General features: G+C 51.0%; 1 protein-coding gene across 6 annotated transcripts in view; it reads left to right on the top strand.

Moving 5' to 3' along the window:
- The window catches only part of LOC142304143 (DNA-directed DNA/RNA polymerase mu-like), a 144182-nt gene that overhangs the window by 56310 nt on the left and 73882 nt on the right, over positions 1-13990 (top strand). For all 6 annotated transcript variants that reach the window (XM_075346222.1, XM_075346218.1, XM_075346220.1 and 3 more), the window contains exons 9-10: positions 11256-11376; positions 11450-11582. In XM_075346222.1, coding sequence (XP_075202337.1) covers positions 11256-11376; positions 11450-11582 — 254 coding nt within the window. The remainder of the gene's footprint in view (positions 1-11255; positions 11377-11449; positions 11583-13990) is intronic.

Below are 13990 nucleotides of genomic sequence, written 5' to 3'. Positions count from 1 at the left end.
ATTAGTCTGCATACTTTTTTCGAAGCTCTATCCAAGGCATGCTTATGCTTTGGCAGACGCGGGCTTAGGCAGACGCATCTTTCAGGCGTCTGTCGCCCATTTGTGAAGTTAGGTTTTGCCTGCTTCTCAGTTGTCTGTTTATTCCCACCCATGGACTGCTTTGGAACGTCCCATGGTCTGGGTCTCCCATAGGAACGATAAAGAAAAAGAGAATTTTGTTTACTTACCGTAAATTCTTTTTCTTATAGTTCCGTCATGGGAGACCCAGCACCCTCCCTATTGCCTGTTGGCAGGTTTCTTGTTCCGGTGTCTTCACCGGCTGTTATTGTTGTAGACAGAGGTTCCGGTTCTTCCGGTTTTTACTCTGTCTCTTCTTGTGGGTGGATGTCCTCCTTCAGCTTTTGCACTAAACTGGCTAGGACTGGCTAGCAGGGGGTGTATATACTGGGAGGGAGGAGCTACACGTTTTGAGTGTAGTAACTTTGTGTGTCCTCCGGAGGCAGTAGCTATACACCCATGGTCTGGGTCTCCCATGACGGAACTATAAGAAAAAGAATTTACGGTAAGTAAACAAAATTCTCTTCTTTTTTTTTTTTTTTTTTTTTACAAATCTGAATCAAAATCTGCTCGCCTATCCTGAAGCCAGCAAAGTCAGAGATTTCTGAAGTGCTGTGCGCATGTTGCTTTTTTCTTCTCCTTGCAGATTTGGTGCAGCCTTTTGGTGCAGAAATAATTTGCAGCATGTCAATTGTTGGTGCGTTTTTCCTGCAATGATTTTTTTTTTTTTTTTTTTTAAGCCCTTACACCCATTGACTTTATTAAAAAAAACAAAACAAACAAAAACCGGCAAAAAAATGCAATAACAATGCATGCGTTATTCTGCCAGAAACTGCAGATTTCATTCAGAAATTTTTTGCACCAAATCTGCAGCTTGTACACTTACCTTAAATGCTTCAGTAGCTCCCCCCCCCCCCATCAGGCTATACAGCTGCCGGGATTTAGTGTACCGTACCTGATCGGTGAAGTCCTCTGCTGTTTTGTGCATTGCTGACTGTTAGGCTACATGCGCACGCTGCTTTTTTTGCTGCTTTTTTGCTGCTTTTTTGGCTGCAGTTTTGTCAGCTGAACTTTCTGACATTTGACTTCCCAGCAAAGTCTATGAGAAGTCAGATTTGTCATGCGCACACTGCAGTTTATTTGTCAGCGTTTTTTTTGTCAAAAGTTTGTGACAAAAAAAATGCACCATGTTCATTCTTTCCTGCGTTTTCTTCAGCGCTCTATTGGGAGACCCAGACGATTGGTGTATAGCACTGCCTCCGGAGGCCACACAAAGCAATTACACTAAAAAGTGTAAGGCCCCTCCCCTTCTGGCTATACACCCCCAGTGGGATCACTGGCTCACCAGTTTTCTGCTTTGTGCGAAGGAGGTCAGACATCCACGCATAGCTCCACTGTTTGTAGTCAGCAGTAGCTGCTGGCTATATCGGATGGAAGAAAAGAGGGCCCATATGGGGCCCCCAGCATGCTCCCTTCTCACCCGTGGTGGTGCTTGTAAGGTTGAGGTACCTATTGCTGGTACGGAGGCTGGAGCCCACATGCTGTTTTCCTTCCACATCCCCTGGAGGGCTCTGTGGAAGTGGGATCTTACCGGCCTCCAAGCCCTGAGGCCGGGCTCCATCCACAGACCCAGAGAACCTGCTGGATTTGGAGCGGGAGTGCCGTTCAGGGACAAGGCCCTGCAACTTTCAGGTACTCTGTGTCCCCGGCAGGCACGGACACTCTCAGGGCTTGCTGAGCGTTATAGTGCGCCGGGGACAGTAGCGCTGTGCGCTGGGGTTAGGTCACTGCAGCTTTGCTGAGTGACGTTTCATGTTGGGAACTACTGCGCCGACCGCTACTGGAGCGGCGGCGCAGCTGCGACTTGTGGTGCGCCGGGGACTTTGCGCCGACCGCGCTTTTACGGCGGCGGCGCTTCTAACTTTAGCCCCCGGCTTCTGCGGCCTAGCGCCGCTTCGTTCCCGCCCCCACCCTGTCAATCAGGGTAGGGGAGAGACGCTGCTCAATTGGCAGCGCCGAGGGCTGGAGCTTATTTACATGCTCCAGCCCTCTCACTAGGCACAGTGGGAAGCAGGCTTCCCGCTCTTCGTCTGTATACGCCCAGGGCCCGCCCCCCCCTCTCCACAAGGACGCCGGCAGCCATTACACATGCGGTCTGGCTGGGGAGAGGCAGCAGGCTCTGGGAGACCCAGACTAAAGGGAATTCGGCGACCACACACCCGCTCCTAAGCGGGCGGTAAGCTGCACTTTAGTGCTGGCCCCACTAGTGCCTCAGTGTTATATTAGTGTACTTTTTTCTTAGTACCATATATATATATATAGTTGCACTGTAAGGTCGCTTCTTGGCTGGACACCCTGTACTGCTCTGAGGAGGCAGCAACATGTCATCCGCAAAACGCAAGGGTGCCAAGGCACAGGCTGTGTACACTGTTTGTACTGCATGTGGGGGTGATCTACCGGCAGGCTCCAAAGACTCACATTGTATGCAATGTTCAGTCCCAGTGGCGCTTCGTCAGCCAGAGCCTAATGTGGTGGTAGCCCAGGCAGAGACGCCTGTGAACCCTGCCCCGGTGACGGGGACAGACTTTGCAGTTTTTGCTGATAAAATGTCTGTGACTATGTCAAAAATCCTGGAGACCTTGCAGTCCAGGCCAGTTACTCAGACCATGGACACTGCTGTGTCTCTGCTCTCCGGTCCCCCTCAGTTGGAACTAATCCGTACTTCAAGGGGGTCTCAAGCATCACAGGCTGAGGTCTCTGACTCAGATGACAGTCCCAGGCAGCCTAAGCGAGCTCGCTGGGAAAGACCCTCAACGTCATCACACTGCTCAGGGTCTCAGCGAGAAGAGTCTCTCTGTGATGAGACTGAGGACGGTGATCAGGATTCTAATCCTGAGGCTCCTTTCAATCTGGATGCCCCTGATGGTGACGCCATGGTTAATGACCTTATATCGGCAATTAATAGACTGTTGGATATTTCTCCCCCAGCCCCTTCTGCAGAGGAGGCAGCGGCACAGCAGGAGAAGTTCCATTTCCTGTATCCCAAGCGTAAACTAAGTGCTTTTTTGGACCACTCTGACTTCAGAGAATCGATCCAGAAACACGACGCTCATCCAGACAAGCGTTTCTCTAAACGTTCTAAGGATACCCGTTATCCTTTTCCCTCTGAGGTGGCCAAACGCTGGACCCAGTGTCCAAAGGTGGATCCCCCAATTTCCAAGCTTGCGGCTAGATCCATAGTCGCAGTAGAGGATGGCGCTTCACTTAAGGATGCCAACGACAGACAGATGGACCTTTGGTTGAAATCTGTCTATGAAGCTATCGGCGCGTCGTTTGCTCCAGCATTCGCGGCCGTGTGGGCACTCCAAGCTATTTCAGCTGGTTTAGCACAGGTGGATGCTATCATACATCCAGCGGTGCCGCAGGTTGCGTCCCTAACTTCGCAAATGTCTGCGTTTGCGACCTATGCTATCAATGCTGTCCTAGAATCTACGAGCCGTACCGCTATGGCGTCCGCCAATTCTGTGGTTTTGCGCAGAGCCTTGTGGTTAAAGGACTGGAAAGCAGATGCTGGTTCCAAAAAATGCTTAACCAGCTTGCCATTATCTAGAGACAGACTGTTTGGTGAGCCATTGGCTGAAATCATAAAACAGTCCAAGGGTAAGGACTCTTCCTTACCACAGCCCAGAGCAAGTAAACCCCAACAGAAAAGGTGGCAGTCGAGGTTTCGGTCCTTTCGAGGCTCGGGCAAGGCCCAATTCTCCTCGTCCAAAAGGACTCAGAAAGAACAAGGGAGCTCAGATTCCTGGCGGGCTCACTCACGCCCCAGGAAAGCAAATGGAGGAACCGCTTCCAAAGCGGCTACCTCATGACTTTCGGCCTCCTCCCTCCGCATCCTCGGTCGGTGGCAGGCTCTCCCGCTTTTGCGACATTTGGCTGTCACAGGTCAAGGACCGGTGGGTAACAGACATTTTGTCTCGCGGGTACAGAATCGAGTTCAGTTCTCGACCTCCACTTCGGTTCTTCAGAACCTCCCCACACCCCAACCGAGCAGATGCCCTGCTGCAGGCGGTGGACTCTCTAAGAGCAGAAGGAGTCGTGATCCCTGTCCCCCCTCAGGAACGGGGGCGAGGATTTTACTCCAATCTCTTTGTGGTTCCAAAAAAGGACGGCTCCTTCCGTCCTGTTCTGGACCTAAAACTGCTCAACAAGCATGTGAACGCCAGGCGGTTCCGGATGGAATCCCTCCGCTCAGTCATTGCCTCAATGTCTCAAGGAGATTTCATAGCATCAATAGACATCAAAGATGCTTATCTCCACGTGCCGATTGCTACAGAGCACCAACGCTTTCTACGCTTCGTGATAGGAGACGACCATCTTCAGTTCGTAGCTCTGCCATTTGGTCTGGCGACAGCCCCTCGGGTGTTCACCAAGATCATGGCGGCAGTGGTAGCAGTCTTGCACTCTCACGGACACTCTGTGATCCCTTACTTGGACGATCTACTGGTCAAGGCACCCTCTCAAGAGGCATGCCAACTCAGCCTGAATGTTGCACTGGAGACTCTCCAGGCGTTCGGGTGGATCATCAACTTCCCAAAGTCAAATCTGTCACCGACCCAATCACTAACGTATCTTGGCATGGAGTTTCATACTCTCTCAGCGATAGTGAAGCTTCCGCTGCACAAGCAGCGGTCTCTACAGACTGGGGTGCAGGCTCTCCTTCAAAGTCAGTCGCACTCCTTAAGACGCCTCATGCACTTCCTCGGGAAGATGGTGGCGGCAATAGAGGCGGTTCCGTTTGCGCAGTTTCGTCTGCGTCCACTTCAATGGGACATTCTCCGCCAATGGGACGGGAAGTCAACATCCCTGGACAGGAAAGTCTCCCTTTCCCAGACGGCCAAAGACTCCCTGCAGTGGTGGCTTCTTCCCACCTCATCACAGGGAAGATCATTCCTGCCCCCATCCTGGGCAGTGGTCACGACAGACGCGAGTCTGTCAGGGTGGGGAGCAGTGTTTCTCCACCACAGGGCTCAGGGTACGTGGACTCAGCAGGAGTCCACCCTTCAGATCAATGTTCTGGAAATCAGAGCAGTGTATCTTGCCCTACTAGCCTTCCAGCAGTGGCTGGAAGGAAGGCAGATCCGAATTCAGTCGGACAACTCCACAGCGGTGGCATACATCAACCACCAAGGGGGGACACGCAGTCGGCAAGCCTTCCAGGAAGTCCGGCGGATTCTGTTGTGGGTGGAAGCCACAGCCTCCACCATATCCGCAGTTCACATCCCCGGCGTAGAAAACTGGGAAGCAGACTTCCTCAGTCGCCAGGGCATGGACGCAGGGGAATGGTCCCTTCACCCAGACGTGTTTCAGGAAATCTGTCGCCGCTGGGGGGTGCTGGACGTCGACCTAATGGCGTCACGGCACAACAACAAGGTCCCAACCTTCATGGCACGGTCTCGCGATCAAAGAGCACTGGCGGCAGACGCCCTAGTGCAAGATTGGTCGCAGTTCCGGCTCCCTTATGTGTTTCCACCTCTGGCACTCTTGCCCAGAGTGCTACGCAAGATCAGATCCGATTGCAGCCACGTCATACTTGTCGCCCCAGACTGGCCGAGGAGGGCGTGGTATCCGGATCTGTGGCAGCTCACGGTCGGCCAACCGTGGGCACTCCCAGACCGACCAGACTTACTGTCCCAAGGGCCGTTTTTCCATCGGAATTCTGCGGCCCTGAACCTGACTGTGTGGCCATTGAGTCCTGGATCCTAGCGTCTTCAGGATTGTCCCAAGGGGTCGTTGCCACCATGAGACAGGCTAGGAAGCCCACGTCCGCTAAGATCTACCACAGAACGTGGAGGATATTCTTATCCTGGTCCTCTGCTCAGGGAGTGTCTCCCTGGCCATTTGCATTGCCTACCTTTCTTTCTTTCCTGCAATCTGGGTTAGAAAAAGGTTTGTCGCTCAGCTCCCTTAAAGGTCAGGTCTCGGCGCTATCCGTCTTTTTTCAGAGGCGTTTGGCACGCCTTCCTAAGGTGCGCACGTTCCTACAGGGGGTTTGCCATATCGTACCCCCGTACAAGCGGCCGTTAGATCCATGGGATCTGAACAGGGTACTAGTTGCCCTCCAGAAGCCGCCGTTCGAGCCTCTGAGGGAGGTTTCACTTTCTAGACTATCACAGAAAGTGGCTTTTCTGGTAGCGATCACATCTCTTCGGAGAGTGTCTGAGCTGGCAGCACTATCATCCAAGGCTCCCTTCCTGGTCTTCCACCAGGACAAGGTTGTGCTGCGCCCCATTCAGGAGTTTCTCCCGAAGGTGGTATCCTCTTTTCATCTTAATCAGGATATCTCTTTGCCTTCGTTTTGTCCTCATGCAGTTCATCGGTATGAGAAAGATTTACATTTGTTAGATCTGGTGAGAGCACTCAGAATCTACATCTCCCGCACGGCGCCCTTGCGCCGTTCGGATGCACTCTTTGTCCTTGTCGCTGGTCAGCGCAAAGGGTCGCAGGCTTCTAAGGCCACCCTGGCTCGATGGCTCAAAGAACCAATTCTTGAAGCCTACCGTTCTGCTGGGCTTCCGGTTCCATCAGGGCTGAAGGCCCATTCTACCAGAGCCGTGGGTGCATCCTGGGCATTACGACACCAGGCTACGGCTCAACAGGTGTGCCAGGCAGCTACCTGGTCGAGTTTGCACACTTTCACCAAACATTATCAGGTGCATACCTATGCTTCGGCGGACGCCAGCCTAGGTAGAAGAGTCCTGCAGGCGGCAGTTGCCTCCCCATAGGGGAGGGCTGTCTTGCAGCTCTAACATGAGGTATTTCTTTACCCACCCAGGGACAGCTTTTGGACGTCCCAATCGTCTGGGTCTCCCAATAGAGCGCTGAAGAAGAAGGGAATTTTGTTACTTACCGTAAATTCCTTTTCTTCTAGCTCTTATTGGGAGACCCAGCACCCGCCCTGTTGTCCTTCGGGATTTTTGGTTTGTTTGCGGGTACACATGTTGTTCATGTTAAACGGTTTTCAGTTCTCCGAGGTTACTCGGAGAGGATTTGTTTAAACCAGTTATTGGCTTTCCTCCTTCTTGCTTTTGCACTAAAACTGGTGAGCCAGTGATCCCACTGGGGGTGTATAGCCAGAAGGGGAGGGGCCTTACACTTTTTAGTGTAATTGCTTTGTGTGGCCTCCGGAGGCAGTGCTATACACCAATCGTCTGGGTCTCCCAATAAGAGCTAGAAGAAAAGGAATTTACGGTAAGTAACAAAATTCCCTTCTTTGTCAACATTTGTCACCCATTGAAATCAATGAGGGCATCAAAAACGCAGGAAAAATGCATGCTAATCAAAAGTGGTGCATTTTACCTGCATTTTACCTGCGTTTTTGCTAGCAAAAACGCAGGTGATTTGTCAGGAAGTTAGGTCAGGCAAGTGGTCCCGTCCTCCATGTGTTCACCGAAGTACCGCTGTCCCCAGGGGAGATGATGTGGAGGACGGGGACTATCAGCAGCGGCAGCAGCGAGAGGGGGATGGACATTGGCAGCTGAAAACATTGATTTTTCCCTCTTGCTGCCGCCGCCGCTGATAGTCCCGTCCTCCACGTGTTCCCCGAAGTACCACTGTCCCCAGCGTGCACGCACAGGGGAGATGATGTGGAGGACGGGACTATCAGCAGCGGCGGCAGCAAGAGGGAAAAATCAATGTTTTCAGCTGCCAACGTCCATCCCCCCTCTCGCTGCCGCCGCCGCTGATAGTCCCGTCCTCCACGTGTTCCCTGAAGTACCGCTGTCCCCAGCGTGTACGCACAGGGGAGATGATGGACCCCTCTCACCGCCACCACCGCCACCGCTGAAAGTCCCGTCCACGCTCCTGCCGGCTCCACGCTCCTGCCGGCTCCACGCTCCTGCCGGCTCCACGCTCCTGCCGGCTCCACGCTCCTGCCGGCTCCACGCTCCTGCCGGCTCCACGCTCCTGCCGGCTCCACGCTCCTGCCGGCTCCACGCTCCTGCCGGCTCCACGCTGTAGCGCGATCAGCTGAGCTGTCACTGAGGTTACTCGCGGCCACCGCTGGATTCAGCGGTGGCCGCGGGTAACCTCGGTGACAGCTCAGCTGATCGCGCGGCTGTCTTCAGTTGCTGCATGGAGGTGACCGGAGCGGCGGTGTCTGCTGCTTCTCCGGTCACCTGCATGCAGCAGAGCTGGAAGCGACGCTGGAGCATGCTGGATTACGCCGGACATGGAGGGTTTGTCGGGGTTAATAAATTGGTAATGAGGGAATGTGTTTGTGTTTTTTATTTCTAATAAAGGATTTTCGGGTGTGTGTGTTTATTTTACTGTAATTTACAGATTAATCATGGAGGGTGTCTCATAGACGCCTGACATGATTAATCTAGGACTTATTGGCAGCTATGGGCTGCCAATAACTCCTTATTACCCCGATTTGCCAACGCACCAGGGCAAATCGGGAAGAGCCGGGTACAGTCCCAGAACTGTCGCATCTAATGTATGCGGCAATTCTGGGCGGCTGTTGGCTGATATTGTTAGGCTGGGGGGCTCCCCATAACGTGGAGCTCCCCATCCTGGGAATACCAGCCTTCAGCCGTATGGCTTTATCTGGCTGGCATTAAAATTGGGGGGGACCGCACGCCGGTTTTTTTTAATTATTTATTTATTTCTAATTTTTTTTTTTTTTCAATTCAACAAGCTTTATGGGCTTGTTTGAACTGAAAAATACATGAAACAATTGTTGACAAAACTGCAGCCAAAAACGCACCAAAAAAGCAGCAAAAATGCACCAAAAAAGCACCTACATTTTTTGTGACATTTCCAGGCTCTCTCTGACAAGGTGCAGTTTTGGCTGCAGTTTTGGCTGCAGTTTGTGAACACGAAAAAGAAGCAGCGTGCGCATGTAGCCTTAGGCCAAGGCCACACGGGGACTGATGCGACCTTCGCATGACACTTGGCTCACGCTGGCAGCACAGCAGGAGTAGAGTGTCACTGCGACTGAGGTCGGATCATGCGATCGGACCTCAGCTGCAGGGGACAGGCCGGCGCTGAGGAGGGGTGGGCCGGCACGGAGGAGGGGAGGGTGGGATTCATCTCCCTCTCTCCTCCGTTGCTGGCTATTGCCATTCTCGCCCTGCACTCGAGGTACACCGGTGTTCTGCGAGTGCAGTGCGATCTTTCTCTCGCCCTATAGACTTGAATGGGTGCGAGAGAAAGAGTCTCTCATTACAGTAGCATGCCGCAATTGTTTTCTCGGTCCGATTGGGGCCGAGAAAATAATCGCTCATGGGTACTGGCACATAAGTTAATATTAGTCAGAGTGGAATGCAATGTTTTATCGCACTCCACTCGGTCCAATTTTCATGCCGTGTGGCTCAGGTCTTACTGGTCGGGGGTTGCTTTTGCTTTCTAGACTTTGAGGGTGGGGGGGATTTAGATCTGCAAGCTTGTCACTGTATTTTGGTACATGATGTGCAGTATATTAGTCATCCCCCCCCCCCCTCCAACCCCCTGACACATTAGATAAAGGTTAGATGATTTTTGCAGCACCAGCCGACCATCTGACGTGTATGGAGGCCTCCTGATAGGGTTGGGTAGTTGAAATTTCAATGTCCGTCCTGTCATTCTCTGGAGTTAGACGCTGCTGACTTCAGAGGTGTTTGGCAGCGGCTTTCTCCTCTCTCCAGGTGCTCATGGGGAAGGGGTGGAAGAGAGCGTGGTCTGCCCCATGAAATTACCTTCTATATATTGCCAGCTTTGGTGTCCTCCAGGCATACTTCCCCACCTGATCTGACATTTTAGGGCCTGTGCGCACATTGCAGATTTGTTGCTGTTTTCTTTTTTTGTTGCACATTTCCTGCTGGCAGCAAATTGAATGAGAATCCTGCAGTCTCATGCGCAGGTTGGTTATTTTCTCCTTTCAGATTTGATGCAGATGTTAAGACTTTCAGTGTTTTTTTGATGCAGATTTCATTCGTACTAATCTGTGGGAAAAATCTGCACTGAAAACGCGTAAAAAGCATGTGTGTTTTCCAACGAAGAGAAACAGAAATTTCTGCACAAAATACTTAATGTGTGCACAGACCAGTACCCATCATACGTCCGCCCGGTGTGCAGCGGCGTCTCTCCACTCTAAGGCTAGGTTGACATTTCTGTTATTTTAAATCTGTCAGGTCCGTCAACAACGGATCAGTCGTTTTTAAGATGTCAACTGATGCAACGGATGTGTTTTTCACAGGAATCCTGTGAAAAAACTGATCCGTTGCGTCCGTTACATCCGCTGTGCGTCCGTTTTTTGACGGATTAGTCATGATCCGTTTGTGTATGGGACAGCCCAGTGGGTGTGCCAAACATGCTGGGCATGCTCAGTAGAGCATGACGGAATCCAGCGCTGGATTCCGTCGTAAGACGGATTACGACGGAATCCAGCACCATAGACATCCATTACAAGCTTGACGACTGATTGCGACGGATTCCTGCGCGGCGCGTTCATTTTGACGGCCAGAAAAACGTTACATTCTGCGTTGCTCCCGCCCGGCGGTCAGATGAAAAACTGACCGCGATGCAGCGGATGCAACGTAAGGTAATCAGTCGCAATCCGCCACTAATACAAGTCTATGGGACACAACGGAATCCGCTAAATGGATTGCGTTGTTTACCATAGCCGCGGATTGTGACTGATACATTTTAATGGAAATGTGAACCTAGCCTTACACTGACGGTGGGAGAATATTCCTGGACGGACACTGTACAGTGAAAACAAGTTCTCCTGAGGACACTGATAACTTACTGATCTCAGGGGGTCTTACTACTGGGACCTCCACCAATTCTTTACAATTGGGCACTCTTTCTGTTAGTATGGATTTGCAGTGCCCATACTGGACCGCTGCTTCACTCTTTTATTCTCTGCTTCCCCCTTTTCTTCCTTCAGCCCCATAGAGCGAGAGTGGAGCGGCATTTGGGCATCCGACCTGTCCCTCTATTTTGTAACTGGGATAAAAATGCCCCTTTCTGTTGAATCTTGCAGATCCCAGCGGTCGGATCCCCACGATCAATAAGCTATCGCCTATCCAAAGGGCAATTGATAGCGTAGTGTCTCCGGACACCCTCTAAGTGCATTTTGGGCTGTAAATTGCCATTATTTTTACCCACGTCTACTTTGCGTATGACATAATCTGTGTTCTCGCTTTACGGTTTAGCTCCTAACAAGTGTTTTTGGTGTTGGGGTGCGCACAGCAGAGCGATGGTACAAGGATGGTGTGCGGAAACTAAGCGACTTGGAGGAACTTAATATTAAACTGACTGCAGACCAGAGAGCAGGTAGAGGCCGGGTGTGGGGGGTTTGTGAATGGAGGGTCTATCTATATATTAACTAATGCTACTTTTCCCATAGGGATAGAACATTACGCAGACCTAAAGCAGCCGGTGACCCTCGAGGAGGCCGAACGTGTCCAGCATTTAATAAAAGATGCTCTGTGCAGATTTGTTCCAGACCTGACGATTACAATGACCGGTGGATTTCGCAGGTAGAGGAGAATTTAATGCCAAATCAATGGTAAAGTGTTTTATTTTTAAGGAACTTTCTCTGTGCATGAGCAATGATTACCTGCTAATTTCTTCTTAATCGTTCATCTATTTTACCAATTTGCAACTATCGGTGATTTCAGCTTAGCTACAGAGTGTAAAGGGAATAGCAATGGCCTGAAGTGCAATCTTTCCCCTCTGCTCTTACAAATTGGCTTCTGTGTATAAAGGAGTGCCAACCACAAGGAATGATTTTTTTTCTACACTGTGCAGAATTAGGCAAGTTGTATTTTGGAGGTTTTTTTTTTCATTATTGGTCAACAACTATGTTCTCAATCAACCCAAAAGACTCATAAATATCAAGGCTTAATATTTTTGGAAGTTGGAGTGAGTTTTTTCTAGATTTGGCTATCTTAGGAGGATATCTGTTTGTGCAGGTAACTATTACTGTGCAGAATTATTAGGCAACTTAATAAAAACCAAATATATTCCCATCTCACTTGTTTATTTTCACCAGGTAAACCAATATAACTGCACAAAAGTTAGAAATAAACATTTCTGACATGCAAAAACAAAACCCCAAAAAATTAGTGACCAATATAGCCGCGTTTCTTTATGATGACTCAATAGCCTACCATCCATAGATTCTGTCAGTTGCTTGATCGTTTTACGATCAACATTGCGTGCAGCAGCCACCACAGCCTCCAGACACTGTTCCGAGAGGTGTACTGTTTTCCCTCCCTGTAGATCTCACATTTTATGAGGGACCACAGGTTCTCTATGGGGTTCAGATCAGGTGAACAAGGGGGCCATGTCATTTATTTCTTTATCGTTCCTATGGGAGACCCAGACCATGGGTGTATAGCTACTGCCCCCGGAGGACACACAAAGTTACTACACTCAAAAACGTGTAGCTCCTCCCTCCTAGCATATACACCCCCTGCTAGCCAGATCTAGCCAGTTTCTTGCTTTGTGTCAGGAGGATCCACACACACACATGCATCCCTTTTTGATTTTTCATTTTTACAAAGATTTGGAAGAAAAGCGGGTCCACTGGACTCCCGGCATGTCCCTTCTCACCCCCCTGGCGGCGGTGCTGTTAAGGTTGACTTCAGGGCAGGAGCCCTTCATGCCGCGCTCCTTCAACATCCCTTAGGGGCTCTGATTTGAAGTGGGAGCCAACACGGTTCTCACTGCCTTGCAGGAGACCGGCCTCCATCCGCAGCCCTTGTGCAGGACCCTGCTGGACGGAGCACTGACCCCCACCCCACAGGGACTGGACCCTGCGTCTCAAAGCTAAGTATAGAGACGTTTATTCAGAGGGTCTTTCTGCAATGTGGGGCTCTTTTATTGGGGGGGACAGTGATTGCTGAATAATGCTGCCTTGTTTACTGTGTTTCCGGCCGGTTCCACAGTTTTTACTGAGAACCGCGCCGATGAGGCCTGATTTTCGGCCGCATGCATAACTTTAGGCCCCGGCTTCAGCCGCGGCCTAGTTTCGTTTCGTTCCCCTGCATGTCAGGCATGCAGGGGGACGCTGCAGAGCCGCCCGCCGGCCGCTCTGCACAGGGGAGGACGCTCCTTTTTGAGGTGATGATTCCCTCCCCTGTACATCTCCTTCGCCCTCCGATTCCCGCTCCTGGGTTAACCCCCGCCTCCCCCCCTCACTCTGTTACTCACAGCAAGTTGGGCTGCAGTGTGTACATCGCCCTGGCCAAAAACTGATGCTCTAGCAGGATACAGCTAAACCCCCACTAAGTGAAGGCATCACAGGTGCAGGAGAAGCAGATCACACACACACCTTCATGGAATGGAGGGGAGGTGACTGCTAGATGATAAAACTGCACACAAGTGGCTTGCATAGAGCGCTGTTCACATGCAGATGACACAGTCACAAACCCGCAGCCTATTAGGTAACGCCCTTCTATTAGATCAGGCGGGCTGCCAAGCCGTACTCCACTGTATATCATGCACGGACAGACACTCTACAATGCAAGGCCCAACAGAAAGGGGCCTGGCTGTATCCTGTACAAACAAAAAAATATGAGGTTTTTGTTGGTATTTATGGCCATAAAACGTAAGCCTACACCCTCGTCAAGGGACCTCATGTCTGTAGGTCCCTACACTAAATATAAAAAAAGCAACAATAAGAGGATAATGTCCTCCAAAAATCAAGTATTACTCACAGCAAGTTGGGCTGCAGTGTGTACATCGCCCTGGCCAAAAACTGATGCTCTAGCAGGATACAGCTAAACCCCCACTAAGTGAAGGCATCACAGGTGCAGGAGAAGCAGATCACACACACACCTTCATGGAATGGAGGGGAGGTGACTGCTAGATGATAAAACTGCACACAAGTGGCTTGCATAGAGCGCTGTTCACATGCAGATGACACAGTCACAAACCCGCA

This window comes from Anomaloglossus baeobatrachus, chromosome 4, assembly GCF_048569485.1.
Source record: "Anomaloglossus baeobatrachus isolate aAnoBae1 chromosome 4, aAnoBae1.hap1, whole genome shotgun sequence".
NCBI classification, from domain to species: domain Eukaryota; kingdom Metazoa; phylum Chordata; class Amphibia; order Anura; family Aromobatidae; genus Anomaloglossus; species Anomaloglossus baeobatrachus.
This window is presented reverse-complemented; position numbering and strand designations above follow the sequence as displayed.